The sequence below is a fragment of the Lissotriton vulgaris genome, chromosome 4_1, assembly GCF_964263255.1.
Source record: "Lissotriton vulgaris chromosome 4_1, aLisVul1.2, whole genome shotgun sequence".
NCBI classification, from domain to species: Eukaryota; Metazoa; Chordata; class Amphibia; order Caudata; family Salamandridae; genus Lissotriton; species Lissotriton vulgaris.
In genome coordinates, this window is record NC_141691.1 from 609,788,527 (window position 1) to 609,810,584 (window position 22,058).

General features: G+C 44.5%; 1 protein-coding gene across 4 annotated transcripts in view; it reads left to right on the forward strand.

The window, feature by feature from the left end:
- Positions 1 to 22,058, forward strand: part of STARD3NL (STARD3 N-terminal like) — a 210,175-nt gene that overhangs the window by 20,138 nt on the left and 167,979 nt on the right. For all 4 annotated transcript variants that reach the window (XM_086964844.1, XM_086964845.1, XM_086964846.1 and 1 more), the window contains exon 2: positions 16,829 to 17,105. In XM_086964844.1, coding sequence (XP_086820970.1) covers positions 16,890 to 17,105 — 216 coding nt within the window. In that variant the 5' untranslated portion in view covers positions 16,829 to 16,889. The remainder of the gene's footprint in view (positions 1 to 16,828; positions 17,106 to 22,058) is intronic.

Sequence of the window (22,058 nt, forward strand, 5' to 3'; positions counted from 1 at the left end):
TTTGCCTGTCTTGATGGCAATTTTCTGTGTCATTATTCTGGAATCCACCCCTCATGTCCTATATATCACTTCTCAGTGGGACAGGTAATTATGCGTAGGACATGTTGAATTGCATTTAATTTGTTTGTTATGTATATATGGAGCTTGCGGGACCAGGCCAGCTGAAGGTTTGGTTGTGCGTAAACATCACAGTAGCGCCGAGGTACCACTCCTGGAGTGATTTATTTGCATTATAAATTGAATTAATAATAATAATAGCTGCATGGACTGTCTTCCTAACCCGGGTTCAGGATCCACTGTGGTGTTTAGCAGGGCGAAACCTTTTTGCAGTGTTAGGTAGACGGAAACCTGTTTGTCTTTCAAGTTTTGACCCCAACTGAATGCAGAGATTGGAGGCAAGTGTCTGATCCCTGGTATTGTGAGTCGTCCAATTTTTGTGGGTGCTCTTTTTTCATTTTTTATTTGACAAGTGTTTGTAAGAAGCTGCAGCACAAATCCTGTTGGACTTCTTATATTCTGTTCGTTTTGTGTTCTCCGTACACGCATCAGCTGCAGAGATCATCCAATAACACACATGCCAATAGGCCAGATTCAGGAGGAGACTCACGATTTTGTGAGCCAATAATGGCTTCTTTCTGGCTGTCTCCCGCCTGAAATTGCCTCTCCTTCAATTGAAGACAATGGGGGAAACACATTCTCCCGATTATAATTTTTTTTAAATCTCCCGCTTTCCCCTTCTAACAGGTTGGCATGTATGCAATAGGCTTAACAATACATTGTACGAATCCATTTCTCTTGTGCAAAACAGCACTTCCGCTGTTCTGGTGTTTTCTTTTTACTTGTGTTCTTTAACTTTTAGAGTCCATAAACGTACTCCTCCACATTTCAACCGAGGGCGTTCGCTTCTTTACACACCTTTATTTGCGTTCTTGTCCCCGTTAAAATGCCCAGAAACGAGTGCAGACTATACATGTCATTGTTTCAAGTGAACTGTACCGATAATTTCTACAGTTAAATGCGGTAAATTACGACACTGACCTCTGCTTCTCGGCTGTTATTTATTATCATAACAGGAAGTGGCTGAGTTTGGAAAATCGAAAACACCGTTTGAGTCCCCAGAAAACACAACATTTTTCTTCTAATGCAGACTGGATAAACGAATTTGACAGAATGTAATTTCTTCTTAGCATCTAAAAGTTTGCGCACTAAACAATGAGATTTAAGACACAAAACTTAAAATTAGATCGTATTTATGTGCTGGCTGGGACATTGTTGTGTAGGTTTTCTTAGTGTAATTCTCTTGTCAACTGGAGGTCGGTTTGTTAGTACTGAAACTTTTTCTACCACCTTGTTTGCCGGTCAAACCACACACATCCTCTGTATACACGGTAAGAATGCAAACAGTCTTACCCAAACTAACGATGAGGCGAAGAACACACTTGGAAACATCAGTGTTCGCTGAGCTGCCTTTAAAACGTTTTTATTGCTGCACAGATAGATGGTATACATAATGTGTTAATAAAAGTGTTCACCAGCTTATGCTCCTTGCAGTATGGTCGTCCATCTTCACCAGTAGCTTAATCATGTGGCAGTGGGGTGACGTCATTTACCTGCCAGCCCTGCAGTCTATTTAAAACAAATGCTTCTTACTTGATAATCACCCCAGCTGTCTATATTTAAAGCTGTAGTTCTTCTGGCAACCCCAGACATCATCCAAAACACACACTCTTACTCTCACCATGGACTCAGCGCTCTCCTATTCTATTCACAGACGATCTCTTTACCAACAACTTTCCCCACATACAAATCATTTGCATTAATTGAGGTGACCTATAATGCAGTGAGTGACATGTCAGTGGTTCTCAAATTAGCGGTATGGTAACATTTGTGAACATATACTTTGTGATATTGTCTTCACCCTTGAAATGCGAGGTGGTTAGGTGGCGGTCTCTTATAACTCTTCCTTTAACATTGGACCCCTTTTCACCTCCTCGTCGCCTACTGTCTACTTCTAAAAACATTCGCCCACCCCTGCATCACCTCTCTAAACCTCCAAGGCGTCTCTGGTCTTTTGGAAGAAGTAATACTCAGTGCAGAACCTTGCCATACTGGGATAAGTAAGAGCTTCCTCAAGCATACACAAAGCTTCCTAGGGCTAGCTGTGAAAGGAAGCCATATTGTAAACACTATCTCCCCGAGCATATATCCTCCTTGCTTGTGGCACAATCTGCCATTAGTTATGAGTTCAGAAGCAACACAATTTATAAGACTAGAGCGGACAGTCATACAAAAAACACAGCATTTGCAAAACTAGTAGGTCTGGCTTTAATGAAAAAGAATGAGGGATGAAGATTTCTGAGCAGAATCCTACTACCCATGTCGTAAAAGTCTGCTTCTTAAGATCATTTTTCCTTTTCAGTAAGTCTAGACAAGTGGTTGAAAAGGCTGAGTAAAGAGGTTTAGGCGGATGTGGTCATGTAAAATATGTCTGCATATTCAGATTATTACTTTGTGGCTATTCAAAAAACGTTATCAGTTAGTTCTCATACATATTATATGCAGACTTACAGAAGGAGTATTGGATCATGGATAGTTTTTACACCCATTTTACTGTTGTGCCCATTACACAGCGAGCTCAAACAGTGCCACCTCTTTAAGGTTTAAAAATCCACGTATCCTGCAGCTTTTAGATTGTTGTAAGTGGAGAGCAAAAACGCACAGAAAACTGATGTACAATAAGTGCTAAAACTGTGCCTGGAACCTTAAATCGGGTGTAAAAAGTTGTCATTGACTCAGAAGAAATGTTATTTGGGTACGCAAGTTTTTGTGCCTAATTAAGCGTAAAGCTCTAAATGGGAAGCTCAAACCTACAGAAAGTGGGGCTACGTGTGTATTTTTAGAGCAAATATTTCCCAGTTACCCCCATATTTAATAAGCAAAATAGTGTAAAGGCACGGCACTTTTATAATAAGCCAAAACAGGCAGAATTTCCTTAGGAGAAAATCTAACTGATGTGGGTTATCTAAAGCTTATCCTGGAACATGGCTAGAGTTAGCAGTGGAAGAGTTGCTAATGTATTATTATTCTCCATAGGCAGGCCTTTTGTGATGGGGAGAGTTTGGAGTTAGATATTTTCTAGTTTTAGTTTAAGAACATATTTTGCTACATTGTTTTGTTTTAGGGTACTGATGGCGCCATGAACTATCCACTGTAACTTTGTAGTAAAACTAAATCAGATTTGTTTTGTTTTTTTGCTCCATGACACATGGTGTTTTTTTTGAGTGAGGATCTGATATTGTTTTTAGGTGTGACCCTAGCACAAAATTAGAATGCTTATGTCGAAGGCAACTTTAATAGATAAGACAGAAAGAATCGAGTTAAGCAAAGAATTTTAAATTGACATGCATGGGCAATGAATATAATTTAATCAGAAACTTGAACAATTAAACATACATCTGTCAAATATATATAATGGTTATACAGAAGGGTCTTAAATATTAACCTAAATATATTTTGGGTCTGTGCATTACTGAATCATCATTAACAGCAGCGACTATAATCCTACAAAAAAGAGACTCAAAATACAAGGTGTAAGATTTAATTTGAAATGAAAATGAAATGAAAATAGATTTGTATTGCGCAGAACTTTGCCCAAGGGCATCAAGGCGCATAGAATGGAAGAGCTGGAAACGATGCACAAGACGGAAGAGGGAACTACTGGTAAGCTTTAGTGAAGAGCCAGGTCTTTAAGGCTTTGCGAAATTGATCAGGAGATGCGAGGCCCTTGAGCTTATCCGGGAGGAGGTCCAGAGCTTCGGGGCAAGAGCAGAGAAGGCTTTCCCTCCCCATCTGGCCTTCTTCGTCCAGGGAGTGGACAGGAGGTTCCTGTTGGCAGAGCGCAGGACCCTACCAGGGGTATAGAAAGATACAAGGGACCTAATGTCCTCTGCACCGGATTCATGAAGGGCACCGTTAGTCAGACATAAAAACTTGAAATCTATCCTGGACAACATCGGGAGCTAATGGAGATGTTTTCTTATGGCCGAACCGGAAGAGCGTCTAGGGGCGTTGACAACAAACCTGGCAGCAGCATTCTGCACGACTTGCAGGCGTTGAATCAGACTCTTGTTTATGTCCAAATAGAGGGCATTACAATAGTCTAGGCGTGAGGAGATAAGGGCCACCGCAAGTTGTTTCCTGGAGTCCAAGGAAAGATAGTCTGAAAGTTTAAGGAGGATCCTTAGCACCCCGCAGCAGGTGGAGACAGTTCTATTAACTTGTCTATCAAGGGAAAGTGTGGTGTCAAGTATAACTCCTAGATTGCGCGCTGCGAGGGTGGGCGTGGGACATACTCCGAGGGCCGATGGCCACCAGTCAGCCAACCAGATCTCGTGTTTGCCTCCGAAGACCAGAACCTCCGTCTTTTCCCCGTTTAGTTAAAAAACATTTTTGGTCATCCAACCTGCTACAGCTTCCATACAGTTCTTGAAATTGGATGCTTCGGTCTCCACAGATTGATTGAGGGAGGCCATAATCTGGGTGTCATCGGCATACGACAGTACTTCCAAGCCAAATGATCTTACAAGCCTGGCAAGGGGGGTATACATGGGTATACATTTTACAATAGATCCCATTGTTCCGTAGCTTTACTCTAGGGGCCTCATAGGTTGTATGAAAGCACCCCAAGACTGAGCTGTGTCCTTTCTTACTGGATATTTTATTACCCAACATTTATCCAGGAGTATTAAGTTTGCATCTTGAAAAGCACTATAAGAACACAAGCTGCACCTTTTCTCTTTATTAGTATTTTTTTAGTGAGTTGTTGAGTACAAACCCATCTTCATGAAGCTGCAGTTCAGTGTACATTATATAAGCAGTTTATTGTTCAAGGAGGTAAACAATATTGTTACAGTTAACATGTATTGGATTAAATGTCCTAGGTGATGTAAGTGATGTGCTCGATAAGTTTAGTTGAGCATAGAGAAAAGGAGGTGGGAGAATGTAATAGAAGGCAGGAACAAAGATCCATAAGGGTGACTAAGGCCATACATGCATATGAGAGAGTTGAAATGTGAAGGCTTAACTTACAGTGACAGTGTTGCTCCTTAGCCCCTTCACTGCGTGGGTAATTCCCCACGGCGCAGGGGGTGGGGGGGCCGCGGCGCCACGTGCCGTTGACGGGCCTAGCTCATCATGAGTCACAGTAGAGCTGTGCTCATGACGAGCTGGGCTCGTCACGACTCCGCCCACTGATTTAATTCTCCCGCACAGGCGGGGAATCCATCGCCTGTGGGCGGGCCGCGGCAGTTATGACGAGCCCAGCTCGTTATGAGCACATCATTTGACTCATGGCGAGCTGGGCTCGTTATGAGTATGGAGAGGGTTAAGGAGATGTGCAGGGTGGCAGGAGCAAGTCTGGTGTTGAGCCGATTGAGATTCCACAATCTTGTGTCATAAGCTGAGCTAAATTAGCAGGCAAGTCCTCTTGAGTTTTTGCCAGGATGGTACTACAGGCTGGCTTAAAGGGCAAAAAGAGCCTGTTTTTGTAGTGTGTGCTAACCTCCTGCAGGATGGGAAAAAGCACAAGCCTTCTTTATATAACCCCCACACACCATGGTGGCATGCTTCATCTTAGAGTTCCTCCCGTTCCACTATGGCTTTTCTTCAGGGCCAAGGAACTAACTCCCTGATTACACTCCTGATCCAATAACATAATTGACGCAAAGTGACTTCACACACTCTGCATACTTCTAAATATACTTATCACCTACATGGTGTTAATGTCTCGTAACCTTCAATATATAAGGAAATAATTGGCCTTCTTTAAGTTATGGCAGATGCAGAGGTAACAGTATGCTTCAACCAGCTATATAGGTAAAGCGCACTGTGCAATATAGCTTTATAAACGCCTCAAAGTGAATAGAAATCCTTGTAGGCTTAGAAGGGGATGCTTAATGAGGTGTTTAGGTGACCACATCTATTAGGAATATTGATAATCCCTGTGATTTGAACACACATTGCAATCAACATGCTTAGCAATACAAAAAATATATAAGGAAGACACGACATATATAAATAAAGCAAAGGTTTTGCTCCATAGGTTCTCTGGTGGCAAAGCAAGCTTGTAGTCACAGTCTGTGAGTATAAAAGAATATCGTGCCTGTAATGGGAGATTAAAATTGGATAGACCTGGCCTACCAACATTTAATAGAGAAGGGCAAACTTCGACCATAGACTACATTATGGTCGAAACCAGATCTTGGGACAGGGTCTTGGATTTTCAGATTTACCAGCGGAAAGACAGTGATCACAATGCTCTGGTTATGTCACTTAAGCCAGTTGGGTCCTGTCCAACTACTCAGTAGTGCCCACTTTAGTTCAACAACCTCTCCTGCTACATAACAACATGCGGAGAGTAAAATGGTCCCATATAATGGGTTCCCCAAATAAGCTAGCACACACATACCAGCAGTCTGTGCCGTATCTTAGTGAAATGGCTGGGGTTGGGCCATTGGGCTCTCAAGTAGGGCAGGACGCTAGGCCGGTAGAAATACACAACCATCTGACCTCCAAGATACTTGAGGTGTTCTATCCGGAAGTAAGCACCAAGGAAAAACCGGTCCTATCTCATCCCTGGTATAATGCCTCTTGCCGCAAAACGAAAAGAGATTTATTAGAAGCTATAAAGGCCAAGGATATGTCGAGGATAAAGGAACTTCGGTTGCAGTATAAGCGGGTCATTCAATCTGAGGAGAAGGCATGGGAAGCAAATACATGGGAAGATCTGAGAATTGCTCTCCAGTATAAGGATTTGAAATCCTTCTGGGCAATAGTTAGTGACGGTGGGAGGGATGGGATGGTGGATCAGTGATAGTACCAAACATAGCACCAGCAGTATGGGAAGCCCATTTTGGAATCCTGTATGCATATTTGGGCAATGACGATTTAGCACCTTCAACGTTAGGCCCCCTCCATGAGTATCGATTGGGGGGTGGTACAGGAGATCACTACAGTTAAAGTCGAATCTGCTATCGCCAAGTTATTACCTAACAAAGCGCCCGGTCTTGACAAGCTTCCAGGGGACCTATTTCGGTCGGAACCAAAAATATGGGCCCCCTATCTCTGTGTCTTGTTTAATTCCATCTTAACGGGAATAGACCCGCCAGATACCTGGCGAGGCGCAGAGAAAGTTCCTATTCATAAAAAAGGCTGCCCCCTACTACCGTCCAACTACAGGCCTGATAGATATTGCCCAGAAGCTGATGGGACGAATAATCCTGGAAAGAGTCCAGGCCTGGGTTGAGGAAAATAAGATCTTGAGTACTCTTCAGGCTGGTTTTAGGACGAGTACGTCAACTATCGACCAGATATTCAGACTTCAGGTCTTTTATTGGAAAACAGTGAGCGTGGAGGGTGGCAGCCTCTACCTCATTTTTGTGGACCTGAGGTCTGCATTTGATCTGGTCCCTAGGGGAAACTGTGGAGTGTACTTTTAGATCTTGGCATCCCAATATACCTTTTGGATGTGTTAATAAGGCTCCACACAGAAACCTATGCCCTAGTCAGATGCGGGAAGCATGGAGAATTGTCAGCTTGCTTCCCGGTAAAAAAGGGGGGGCGCCAGGGGTGCGTTCTGGCCCCTACCCTTGTTAGTTTATACATAAACGGTCTCATAGATCATTTATCAGGTATAAAGGACATTGATGCTCCAAGGTTAGCTTCAGGCCGGGTACCCGCATTGATGTTCGCGGACGACAATTTGTTGTTGTCCAAGACATCAATGGGTATCCAACGTACCTTGGATGGCTGCGCCGATATCTGTGCATTAAGAGGCCTGGAGATAAATCTATCTAAAACTAAATTTATGATTTTCAACCCACCCAGGCAGACCCGCCCAAATCCAGTATTGGATGACATACCTTTGGAACGAGTAAAAACCTTAGAGTATTTGGGCATCACCCTTGTGGAACACTTGGAATGGGATACCCAAGTAGCAAAGGCTGCCCTAAAGTTGACTCAAACGGTGGATGGGATATCGAAAATGCACAAAGCATCTGTGTACAAGCCTGCTGCTCCAGTTATAGAAATTTATAAAGTACAGGCTAGAGCGGCTTCTATGTACGGGGCGGAGCTCTGGGGGCATTATATGCCCACAAGCCTTACAAGGGTGGAGCACTCATTTATGAGGAACCTGTTGGGTTTGCCAGTAAGCACTCAGTCAGTACCTCTTCGGCTGGAACTAGGGCTTCTCCCCATTGAGGAAGAAGTGGCCTTAAGGCCACTTACTTACTGGAGAAGACTATGGTCTGTTCCTGAACTAGCTCCCTTTAGAAGTGAGTTCAGGGATGTGTGGGCTGAAATCAGAACTAAGAAAATCCTGTGGTTAATTCATATTAAGGAACTCTGTAGTAGGATTGGCATACCCGAGTTATGGGGAACACCAGAAGTAGCGTGCCCGATAATATCTAGGGCCGATCTGGTGTACCATTACAGGCACCACGATCTATTGTCACTTCACGAGAGCTCTACAGCTGGTAGACTGACATTCCAGTTCCTCCAAGTAAAAGATGATTACAAAAAGGAGGATTTCCTTGACCTGATTTTTACAGCTTCGGCAAGGAAATTGTACATGCAATTTAGGATGGGTAGTCTGCCGCTCATGGTATTTACTAATAAATGGGACTTAAATAAAAATACTGAGTGCCCAGCGTGCAAATACCATCTTGAAAATGAGATCTAGGTCCTTTTTTTTGTCCCAAATACCAGACTGTACGCATTCGTTGGGTGAAACCTATTTGTAGGAACCTTGGCTTCAGAGAATGTTATAGGGCCTTGAGAGTATTAAAATATGACACGCATCCTCCTATCGTTTTCGCCGTCTCCCACTTTTTAAACGGGATGTGGCTTAAATGCAGGATTTTTTAAACAAAATAAATTGTTGATTTATATATTTGTAGGAAATTTAATGTATACTTCCGAAAACTACTTTCAATGGTTTAATCTGATGTTAATATGTGACGGTTTTAAATTTGTAATGTAGGTGTACATATATGATTGTGATTGTTTTTGATTTGTTTCATGTTATTTATTTTCTGTAATATAGTGTCTGTGCGTATTTTACTCTACTTTTATGGTCCGTTGCGACCGAAATAAAGTTATCGAAAGAAAGAAAGATAATCCCTGTGATTTGAACACACATTGCAATCAACATGCTTAGCAATACAAAAAATATATAAGGAAGACACAACATACATAAATAAAGCAAAGGTTTTGCTCCATAGGTTCTCTGGTGGCAAAGCAAGCTTGTAATCACAGTCTGTGAGTATGAAAGAATATCGGGGCAATCAAAATTGAGCACAAACGGTGGATGGGATATCGAAAATGCACAAAGCATCTGTGTACAAGCCTGCTGCTCCAGTTATAGAAATTTATAAAGTACAGGCTAAAGCGGCTTCTATGTACGGGGCGGAGCTCTGAAGGCATTATATGCCCACAAGCCTTACAAGGGTGGAGCACTCATTTATGAGGAACCTGTTGGGTTTGCCAGTAAGCACTCAGTCAGTACCTCTTCGGCTGGAACTAGGGCTTCTCCCCATTGAGGAAGAAGTGGCCTTAAGGCCACTTACTTACTGGAGAAGACTGTGGTCTGTTCCTGAACTAGCTCCCTTTAGAAGTGAGTTCAGGGATGTGTGGGCTGAAATCAGAACTAAGAAAATCCTGTGGTTAATTCATATTAAGGAACTCTGTAGTAGGATTGGCTTACCCGAGTTATGGGGAACACCAGAAGTAGCGTGCCCGATAATATCTAGGGCCGATCTGGTGTACCATTACAGGCACCACGATCTATTGTCACTTCACGAGAGCTCTACAGCTGGTATATTGAGCACATAAAGAAATCATCCTGCCATGTGGACAAAAATCAGCTATGCCATACTCGCTGCATCAAGGCGTCCCCTAATCTGAATAACCTAAGGAACTACTTCGGGGGCTGAATGTTACCTTCCTTTGCCATGTGGTGCCTTTTTTTATATCATGGGGGCTGAAAAGCGAGTGCGAGGGCTGTGCGTACTTACTTCTGTGTTGCAGATCGCCGCAACAACTAGTCACATGCTCGGAGGTTAAATGGCGCCTCCCAATGGAACAGTTTCTTGGTTCCCATCAGGTTGCCATTGGCTGCACTTGAGGGCCACATAGGTAGCATCTCCTCATCCTTTGGGGGGAGGGACGGAGTTTGAACCTGCTGACACTGTGTTTGAATGGCTTAAAAGGGAGAACTAATACATTTGAAAAGTGAAAAATAAGAATGAAAATAAAAATCCAAAAACAACAAAATCAATCTCTAACAAATTTTGCAGAGATTGTCATAAGAAGGATAAACAAAAAGGATAAATAAAAGGTTAGCGAAGTTTGCTGAGGGCAGGCTGGGAGCCTTTATAGTTTGAACCAGGAGGACACTACGCAATGTTGCAAAATAACCCCCATAAAGTCTCTAATAGGAGGATGTTAAAAGGTACGGGGGCTTAGGTATTATACGCGTGTATTATATCATAAATTGGCCCCACAGAATGTTAGGTATTGTAGGTATTGAGTCTGAAAACCTTCTTTGCTCTCTCTCAAAGAGTCCTGTTTCACAGTTGACTGTCTTGTGTATGTGTTTCAGAATCACCCACTGGAAGTCTGTAACCGTATGGTACTTCTCTGTTAAATGGGTAGACATCTTATTTGTTGCTTGGCCGCATCTCCGGTTGCCGCGGAGCTCTCCTATTCTGGTTTTTAACTTCCATGTAGTCATCACGATGTAATATAGGTTCGAGTGGTAGGTAATCATGTTCACTACCCTTTGTGTGTTGCAGTTAGTCAAGATCTCAGTTTCCATGTGTTGTTGAAAGTACCTTTTTTAGTAATCTTCGTTAGGTGGCACACATTAAATCCACCGAAAAGATAGTTGCCACCTACTTGTGGCAGTGTCCCCTGGGTTTGTCTGGTGTCTGTGGTTGTTTATTGGGGGCGTGTGTGCACTAGGGAGTCCCTCAGACCTTTGCCTTGCATATGGGAAAACATAGGTTTTGGTAGATTAAGGGGGCCTCTCTTCAGGATCCGTCATTGTTTATTAATAATCCTATTGACTCTTTTGGATGCTATATTGAATGTTGTAATACAAATTGGCCTATATTCCTTTTTCTTCTGTGGGATATGGTCCAACAAGGCATCCCTGTTGTTGCTGCGGGCTATTGTCATTGACTTTTCTACTATTCTGGGTGGGTACTTCTGGCCTTTATCTTAGTTGTTAAATTCTCTGCTTGTGCCTTGTATTCTCGTATATCTGAGCAGTTTCTTCTCAACCTCAAAAATTGGCCGAAAGGAAGGTTCTTCCTATGATGTTGTGGATGGAAACTGTCCTGGAGTAGCAGGCCATTATTTTCCTTCAGTTTCTTGTGTGTCGTTTTTAGTGTGCCCTGGTCTGCTATTATGTTCTTTGTTGCTTATGGTGTGTGTGAACTTGTGGAATTTGTTGCATTTTTCAACCACCCCATGAAATATCTTGCTATCGCCACATTGCTTTCCCATATTACCTGGACATCGTCAATGTGCCTCTTCCAGAGTTTTAATTAGTTCAAGAAGGGGTTCTAGGGGCTCAAGTGTTTATGGGTTTCTAGGTGGTGCACATAGAGGCCAACGGTACTGGGCACAAAAGTGCTTCCCATGCTGGTTCTGTGCTCTGTAGAATAAATTTAAAAAAAAATGCACTGTCACTGCCCAATTGCAGCATCCCATAATTACATTGCTGGGTGTGTGGTAATCCCAGTCCACTGCGAAGAGGACCTCTTTGATTATAGCTAGTGTCACTAGTTGGGAGAGGCTTGTGTAAAGTCTTTCATTGTCAAGACCCAGGAAGAGGTGGGAGTCTAAAATAATGTTTCACAGGAGGCTTAACACATCTTTGGTATCTTTTAAATATGTGGTAGTATTTTGAACTACTGGCCTGAGAAATGTACCCGCAAATCTAGACAAAGGTTTCACAACTGAACAGAACCCTGATTGGTCATCCGGTGGGTTTTACCAGGTCTTTGTGGATCTTTGGGATGGTGTAGAAGCAGGTTGTGGTGGGTGATTTGTTAGTTAAGAAATCACCTTCCTTTCGTGATATCCATTCATTTGCTAAGGCTTGTTCTATCATGCCACCGATTTTTTTCTTTTGGAGAAAATAGGTGGTTTGTTTGTAATCGCTCATAGTTCCTCTCATACATGAGAAGATGGATCTATTCTTTGCAGTGGGCCTCAGTTAATTGGATGACTATGGCTCCCTCCTTGTCTGCTGGTTTAATCACTATACTTCTGTTTTGAGCCTGCTCCTTAACCCCTTCGACGCTGATGACGAGCTGGGCTCGTCATGGCGTAGCTTCCTCGCACGCTGATGACGAGCCCAGCTCGTCACGCAAAGTGCGTTTTTAAAAATGCCAGCGTGCGAGCGGAATTCCGCTAGTGCGCATGGTGTTAATGGCTATACTCAATTCCCTGGTTGTGGAAAAGGTCTACATAAGGCTATGGTTGATTTCCCCACTGTCCTTTTGGTACTGCCTTTCAAAGGTTTGTATTTCTACTGTGAATGAAGGGGGAAGGGGTGTGAAGGTGGATTTTATCCTGAGCCCCGTGTCACCCTGTGTGTCATCATCCTGGGGTTTGCCTAAAAAAAAGACCCTTGATTTGATCTTTCTAATAAACTCATTGATCTTGCAATCCAGTTTAAATTTGTCAAGGGTTGCAGTAAGTACAAAACCTAGACCTTTCACAAGCAGCCTCACCTGGGGGTCAGAAAGTGAAATTTACAACTAGGCTGTACGGTTGCTTGGCCTGGTTATGTCTCTTTTCTCATGCTCCTGGTTGTCAACCCTGTTTGTTTCAAGGGAGGGCATTGCACCTGAATCTTCCTTTTCCCTCTGCCCCTTGTGCGGCCCTAGCCTACCCATCAAAAAGAACAACAATGGTTATGTAGGTACATCGGAAAAGGGCCTCCAGGTGGATTCCATTGTTCACAGGGAGATAGATGCATGTGGTGATGGACCATAGTAGTATGGTACTGGGAGCATTGGTGGACCATTATAATTCCCAGGTAGTAGCACACACTGTTCCATAGTGGAACAGAAGGAATCCTTTGAAGCATATGTCACCAAGGGGCAATCCTGGTTAATAGGGTTACATATAAAAGCCTTGCACTTTTTCCCACCCTGCAGGATGTTAGCACACACTGCAATGACCGGATCTCTTTTCTGGACATATATGCAACTAGGAGAACGAGCCCCTATGGCTGTGGTTCCCAAACTGTGCGCCGCTGCGCCCCGGTGCGCCGTAATGAGGTGCCAGGGGCGCCGCGCACACTAGGGTGACCAACCGTCCTTAAATTCCACGGGCCTTTTATCTGTAACTTTGGCCATCACAGGGAGCAGCGCTGCTCCCCTGTGAGAGGCCTCATCCCTGCTGCTGGAGGCGCCTCACACTCCTCCAGGAGCACAAGAGCAGCCCCTCCCGCCCATTGTCATTCAGTATGCCGCTGATTGCCACTTACTGAATGACAATGGGGCAGTCTGGGGGTGTGACACCATGTGGCGGCCTCCTCCTGCCTCAGGGTACAGAAGGGCATTCTGTACGATAAAAAGTAAAACGCCCACGCTGCAACGTTAGAAATTACTTCATTCAAAGAAGCCTGTAAAATAAGTTTAAAAGAACATGTTATCGTTCTCTCACTGTCCTGTCATTTTAGAACTGAAGTATTTTCAATATTGTATTCAACAAAGCCATGGTTGCTCCTTTTTTTTTTTAAGGAACTAGCAACCACTGACAAAGCCAATAGTCCTGGCTTGTTGAGGTGTAATGATACTTGCTGTATTATATATCTGGATGCAATGACAGAGACAACATAATACCAGTGAGGCGGAACACTATGCTAAGCGCAGATTTTTAGCCTAGGTGTTTTAAGCTGCGCTCTTAAATACATCAAACACTGAAGAGACCCCCCAGTTTTTTTACACCGCTTAAAGCCCTGGAAACACCACCATGTTACAGTAACCTCACATCCTGGCACTGTGCATCATGCATGACCTCTACGTTTTCAGTCTGCCTATGTGCAGGGGCATAGTGAACTCTCCACCACCGCACCCCACCCCTTGCTGTAGTTCATTCTTGATGGGACTCTTCTGCCTGCAACTCTGCAAACAAAGGCTCAGCTCATAATGTGAAAAGGTGGGTGAGTAAATAAGTGAAGGAATGTCTGAATGGCTGGATGGATTACTGAAAGGATGAATGCATGAATGAAAGGGGGAATGGATAGATAATGAAAGAAAGGATGGATGGATGGATGAGTGAATGAATGGAAGTATGGATGAGAGAAAAGGTAAATAGATGGATGTATGGGTGGAAGGGTAAATGTATGGGTGGAAGGGTAGATGGATGGGTAAAAGTGTGGATGGGTGTGTGAAAGGATGGATGGATGAGTGAAAGGGCAGCTGATGGGCGAGTGAATTGGTGGATGGGTGTGTGAAAGGATGAATGGGTGGATGAATGAAAGGGTAGATGATGGGCAAGTGAATGGGTGGATGGATGAATTGATAAGTGAAATGGTGAATGGATGTATGAGTGAAAGGGTGGATGTAAGGATTGATGAGTTAGTGAAAGGGGGTAAATGGACAAAAGGATGGATAGATGAGTGAAGTGAAAGGGTGGATGGATGACAGAAAGGATGGCTGGATGAGTGAAAGAATGGATGACTAATAGGATCAATGGATGGAGGGAAACATCACTTACAAACGCAACTTTTACCACACGATGCTTTTACATCGCAACTTTTACAACGCAAACCATTACAACGCATTGCGCTGGGGGCGCTCTAGGATAGGGAATAGTTTTAATTTACTATCCAACACCTTCCCTACTATCCACGGGGACTGGAGTTTGAATAGTAAATTAAATTATTCACTTTCCAGCACCCCAAAGTGCTATGCGTTGTAAAGGCATGTGTTGTAAAACTTGCGATGTAAAAGCATGCGTGGTAAAAGCATGCGTTGTAATGTCATACATCCATGGATGGATTCATGAATGGATGAGTAAATGGTTGGGTAGATGGATGGATAAGTGAAAGGGGGATGGAGAGAGAAAGGGAGGATGAATGACTGAAAGGGTGAATGGGTGGAAGGATAAATGACTGGGTGAATGGATGAGTAAGTGAATGGGTGGATGGATGAGTAAGTGAATGGATGGCTGGGTGGAAGAGTGGATGCATGGATGATTGTACAGATGGATGGGGTGAAAGGGTGGGTAGATGAATAATGGATGGAAGAGTGAAAGGGTGTGTTGTAAAGGCATGCGTTGTAAAACTTGCGATGTAAAAGCATGCGTGGTAAAAGCATGCGTTGTAATGTCATACATCCATGGATGGATTCATGAATGGATGAGTAAATGGGTGGGTAGATGGATGGATAAGTGAAAGGGGGATGGAGAGAGAAAGGAAGGATGAATGTCTGAAAGGGTGAATGGGTGGAAGGATAAATGACTGGGTGAATGGATGAGTAAGTGAATGGGTGGATGGATGAGTAAGTGAATGGGTGGATGGATGAGTAAGTGAATGGATGGCTGGGTGGAAGAGTGGATGCATGGATGATTGTACAGATGGATGGGGTGAAAGGGTGGGTAGATGAATAATGGATGGATGAGTGAAAGGGTGGATGGAGGGATGGATGAGTGAAATGATGGACGGAAGGATATATGGTGGATAGGTGTGCAAATGGTTGAATATGTTTGGATATAGATGGGCACACAGATGGAAGGACAGACCTTTTTAGTGTAAAAATAAGGCTGGGGATACTGATTACGACAGACCAAACTCAATGTTCTATTTTCTCAGAGCGGGTCTCAGTACCAAAAGGTACTGAAAGCAGCAGCTGGCATAAACAAGGGTTTGGGACCAGGCACTCTGTTGGGGAAAAAAACGATGGATTGGGATGCAGCCAAAGTGATTGCCAGTGGATGAGATTAATAGTTCAAGCATTCCAACCAATATAATACCTTCATTGCGTCCCAAATACTTTAAGGAAGATAACAGGAGGTACACACCACCCACCCACCCACCGGTAAAACTGCCGATTAGGTCAGGGGAGCCAGAGGTCAAAAAAGTTTGGGAACCACTGCCCTATGGGATACTCTTCTTATCTCTCCCTTGTTTTGATCTGGCTTATAGGATACCCGGTGAGCTGGTACGCTGTGTGGACTGTTGTTGATTTCCCTGATATTTTCACAAATAAAGGCTTGCACCATGCTCACATCCATGGAGTCTTTCATACTTTGCCAAACACTTGGACAGAATGTCTTTCCTAATTTAAAACGACCTCAATTTGTAAACTTGGATCCCTTTTGTAGCGTTCTAGTTCACTAATGGGGGCCACTTATATATTGCTGCCTGCCTGGCCTATCTTCTGTTCCATTCAAACTCTGCGGTGCTCTACCAGTGTTTTTTTCCCTTTTGAACTAAGGATATTAAAGTATAATTTGTCACGAAACAAATAACTGGATTTAAATTACCAATACCTATGGCTAAGTAGAAATTTCCCAGCAGATAAAATAAAAGTGCATGATTTGATTAGTCAGTAACACCGAGAGGTTGAATGGGCATGTCAGCCCTTTCCTGAAGTCCGATTCGCCATCTTTATGGTCAAACGCATTAGCTAATAGCACAAAAACACTGAGTTCTTGTTAAATTGAATTTAATTAGTTTCGATTGGTATTTTTCTCATTTTGTGCTCACATGTTTGCATACGTTAATATACTTTTGTTTTTAAAGGTATCTCCGCAATTTCTGGTGATGCTGAAGCTGAGACATCGCTGCTCGGATCAGGTTGAGGATGAACCAGTCGCAAGATGATACTAGGGATCCTCGACAGAACAGTTTGGCATCTTTACACGATGTGCATTCCATCAATGCTGCAGAGTTGAAGGCACGGATTGAATCGTACGAAGGAAGAGAAAAGAAAGGCGTATCTGATGTCAGAAGAACATTTTGCTTATTTGTGACCTTCGACTTGCTGTTCATAACCTTGCTTTGGATCATAGAGTTGAATGTAAGATTTGGTTATAGTTGTATTTTGTATTTACTGGCTTATTGGTTTATTTTCTAATAGAGCTGCTATATTGATCTCTCCAGCTGTATAATTTAATGCGATTAACAAAATTGGGCTGCATGTGAGATATAACAGTGTTGTCTATGTCCTGCACAGAAAGCTGAGTGTTGGACACCGAATTTGAAATCAGTTTTCACTGCTATAGCTTAAGGCTTTCTATACTGGCACTGAACACTTAGATTGTGTTCCAAGAATAAGATCAGGCAAGACTTTGGAGTAAATTGGAGAAAATGATAAGATGAGGCGCTGGTAACTAAAGCAGGAGCGGGGCAACTTACTCTTGCATTTCTCAGCTCTTCAGAGATCCTAGTGAAATGTTGGAAGGCAGTTTGGTGATTTGTAACCTTCCTCAGGGACATGGAAGAGTTGGTGGAGTTGTGGTGAAAGTGCACCCTTTTCCCCACCTCCCTAGAGTCTCCACAGATCCAGAGGAAGTGACGGAATCTGGGTTGTGTTCGGGTATAGGCGACCATCACGTTACCGGTCAGCCACGTGTGAAATGATGATGTGAAGTTGAAAGAGTTTTCTCTTTGCAAACAGCATCCCTGTGAAAGCCATTGCTAGCACAGCCTTCAATATCCCTTTTAGGTCGAAGTCTTTCAGACAGCGCATCTTTCTGGTTGGAAAAATACTTTTTGTGGACATTCTGAAAGCTTCCCTGGGAATGCATTCCACCCATTGCTTACCATTGGCTTTGTGGTCTGTAACTCACATTTTCTGGCTTTCTGTTTGTTGGCTTTCTTTGTTTTATGCTGTCCACCATGTCTTTGTCTCTCCATTAGAGCAAAGTTTGTTCCCCATCGCTCCTTGTATTCTTCCACGAGTCTTTGCTTTCTGTAAACAGGCCTTGACATGTTCTTCTTATTTTGTCACATTTGCTGTGTATTTAAAGACCTAGGTCAAATTTCAGGCTCTGTGTTCTGAGGGAACTTGGTGTTTACTTTTCTTTCTCTGACTTCCAAGTGAGAGTATTTATGTGACAATCTCGCTGGTAATGGAAAAGAAAAATACTTTTCTAGCAAACACAAACAAATGTGTATGGCACGGGACTATACAAATATTTCAGTATATTCCAGAATTAGTAAAGGACAAAAGAGCACATTATTTTGTAATTCTGAAGGTAGAAGAAAATAAATATTATAATACGATCAAAATTAATCAGTACACTAGGGGATGCCATTTCCACACATTATCATTTGCCACTATATAGTTCTATCAGTAAATGTGTTGTCTGTAATGGCAGTGCGTTACCTCACCATGAACATCACAATACGCCCCTCTGCCCTACACCACTTCACTCTATAACACTCTACTCCACTCTATGCCCCTTCATTCTACGCCAATCCACTCTAATAGACTACTCCACTTTACAACACTCCATTGCATGAGGCAACACTTCACCACATTCCATTCCACTGCACTCCACTTTACTCCACTACATGCCACTCTGCGACACTCCACTCCATGAGCATGAGACAAAACTCCACCACATTCCACTCCACTGCCCTCCACTCTATGCCACTTCACTGTAGGCCACTCTACTCCATGCTATTTCACTCTACTAAGCTCCACTCTCTGCCAATCCACTCTACAACACTCCAATCAATCAATCAATCAGTGACATTTGTAAAGCGCGCTACATACCCGTAGGGTCTCAAGGCGCTAGGGGGGGGGGGGGTGCCGCTACTGCTCGAACAGCCAGGTCTTCAGCTTCTTCCTGAAGGAGAGGTGGTCTTGGGTCAGGCGCAGGTCGGTCGGGAGGGAGTTCCAGGTCTTGGCGGCCAGGTAGGAGAAGGACCTTCCTCCTGTAGTCGCTCTTCGGATGCGGGGGACGGCGGCGAGGGCGTGGTTGGCTGATCGGAGGTGGCGTTTGGGAGCGTAGAAGTTGACTCGGCTGTTGAGGTAGCTCGGGCCTTGGTCGTGTAGGGCTTTGTGTGCGTAGGTGAGGAGGCGGAAGGTGACTCTCTTGCTGACGGGGAGCCAGTGGAGGTCTCTCAGATGTCCAGAGATGTGGCTGGTTCGTGGGATGTCGAGGATGAGTCTGGCTGAGGCGTTTTGGATCCGCTTGAGTCTCTTCTGGAGCTTGGCGGTGGTGCCGGCGTAGAGGGCGTTGCCGTAGTCCAGTCGGCTGGTGACGAGGGCCTGGGTGACGGTCTTCCTGGTCTCTGTGGGGATCCACCAGAAGATCTTCCGTAGCATGCGTAGGATGTTGAAGCACGACGAGGAGACGGCGTTGACTTGCCTGGTCATGGAGAGGGAGGAGTCCAGGATGAAGCCCAGGTTGCGTGCATGGTCTGTCGGTTTGGGTGCGGTGACCAGGGCGGGAGGCCACCAGGAGTCGTCCCAGGCGGACACAACACTTTACCACTCTACGACACTCCATGCCAATTCACTCTACACCACTCCACACTATTCTACTCCAGGCTAAGACAGTCCACAACAGTATGCCACTCTACGACTCCCCATGCCACATCATTCTACGAAACTCCGCTCTATGCCACTCAACTCTAGTCTACTCTTCAGCACTTCACTGCACTCCACACTGCTCAACTCTGCAACCCTCCGCTCAACTTTACTCTGTGTCATACCACTCGACTCGATACTCTACTCTACTCCATGACACTTGACTCTGTGACACTCTACTTCACTTTATGCCCCAAATGCCACTCCACTTTATGAATGACTCTATGCTACTCCACTCCACTCTACTCCAGGACACTTGACTCTACGCCACTCTACTCTGACACTTTATTCCACTCTGTCTCTCCACTGTATTCCTCTATAATCTAAGCGCCTCCACTCCACTCTACTCCACTACACAACACTCCACACTTTGCCGCTCTTCTCCACTTTCCTCCACTCTTCGCTACTCTTCTCTACGCCACTAACTTTTAGCCATGCTGAACAGTCAATCGATCAATCAGTAGATTTGTAGAGCTTTTCCTGTCACCCATGCCAGCAGCCACACTGGTGTACAACAAGGCTAAGTCACATTGTTAAAGCAAATAGCTCTTGCATTGGCGAAACCTATTGGCTTTGCCGAGGCTTGTGTTTTTCTATCTCCTGGACCACATCTTTTTTTGCCATTATTTTGACGGTAGGACTTGTAACCTTCCACTGTTCGCAATGAGGGGTCAACTTTTTTCCTTTTTTTATTTAGCACCTGTTAGAACTGGGGTCTCTAGTTGGCAGAGGTAGGTACCACTGTCCAAATAGGGACCCTTGCTTCTAGTCAGGGTAAGGAGGAAACACTCTTTAGATAACCTCTGCTCACCCCCTTGGTAGCTTGGCACAAGCAGTCAGGCTTATCCAAAAGCAATGTGTAAAGTATTTGTACCAGCACTCACAGTAACACAGTGAAAACACCACAAACTGACTCCACAACAATTTAGAAAAATAAAGGTATTTAATCTAAACTACAAAAAACCAAAACGACAAAAATCCAACATACACATTTCAAGAATATGGTTGCAAAAGAGTTCTTAAGGTTGCGATGAAAATAATCCACAGCTGCGTGAAAAGTTCACAGTTGCGTCACGTTTAGCCAACAGTACCTTTTAAATAGAACAAAGTTCCAAAGCAGAAGCTGGTGCGGTGGAAAACAAGTGATGCGTTGCTCCTGAGACCCTGGGGAGATGATGCGACAACCCCTGCAGCAGCGGGCGTGTTGCGACGAATCCGGTCTGTATGGGGTGGAAGGCGGACTTGTATGGATTCCGGTGCGTAGGTTCCGTAGGAAGCTTTCTCTCGCAAAGGTACGATGCGATGATCTTTGGAGTTGCGACGATCTCCGGGGCGACGATGCGTGGAGCAGCGGTGATCTCTCTCTCGCAGCTCCTCGATGCGATGGCTTCTGCGACGACACTCGCAGCGACATGATGCGGTCCGCAAGCAAGCGGTGCAGCGATCTCACCCAGCGACGACCGGCCCTGCGACGATACTCGCTGCGATGGTAATCTTCCCGCATGGTCTGGTGCGTCCTGCAAACGAAGGATGCGACGGCTCTGGCAGCGGCAACAGGCGCTGCGACGATCTTGAACTTCGTAGCGGCGGGAATTTCCTTGCACTGTCGGGGATGCGCTCCGCAAGCGAGCAATGCGACAAAACTTGCAGAAAGTCTTTAAAAGCTTGGTTTCCAACTCCCCAACATAGGTACAACTTCCAGAGGCACCACACATGAGCCACACACTTCAGGAAGGACAGAACTCTCTCAGTAGAGTTCAGGGAAGCTGGGGGTGAAGTCCTTTTGTTCCTGGGACTTCAAAAACAGGGAGCCAGCTCTTCTCAGGCCCTTGGAGATTCCTTCAAGCAAGGCGACACAGCACAAAGCAAAGTCCTTCCCCTCTCCTTGGGAGCAAAGCAACAGCAGGTCAGTCCAGCAGAGCAACAGCAGGACAGTCTTCCTTCTTCAGTTTCAGCTTTCGCCTTGGCAGAGGTTCCTTCTTGATTCCAGGATGATCTACTTTTCTGTAGTCAGGGTTCCTGTACTTATACCCTTAAAAGTCTTTGTTCCCTTTGTGCAGGAGGGCTCTGTGCCCGGTCTGAACCAATTCTGGGTGTTCCTTGAGCACTTTGTTTTCCTGGCTTCTCCTTTCCTTTCAGAGTGAGGGGCAGGGTCGTCAACAGCCCAGCAGGAGGTGGAGCCAGCATTGTGGAAGGCAGGCACAGCCCTATTCAGTCCCAGGTCCTATCTCCTCCCACCACTCAAGTTGCAAATGCAGTCATTCAGCCCAGGGCTGACCCAGCCAGCCTTCTGTGGAATCCCCAGCCCCTGTCACTCTCAAACCAGACAGTCAATTCACAAACAGGCCAAGGCATACGGAAAGGTCAGACAAGAGAACAGCTACTTTCTAAAAGTGCTGTTCTCAAACACAGGATTTAAAAAAAACTTTC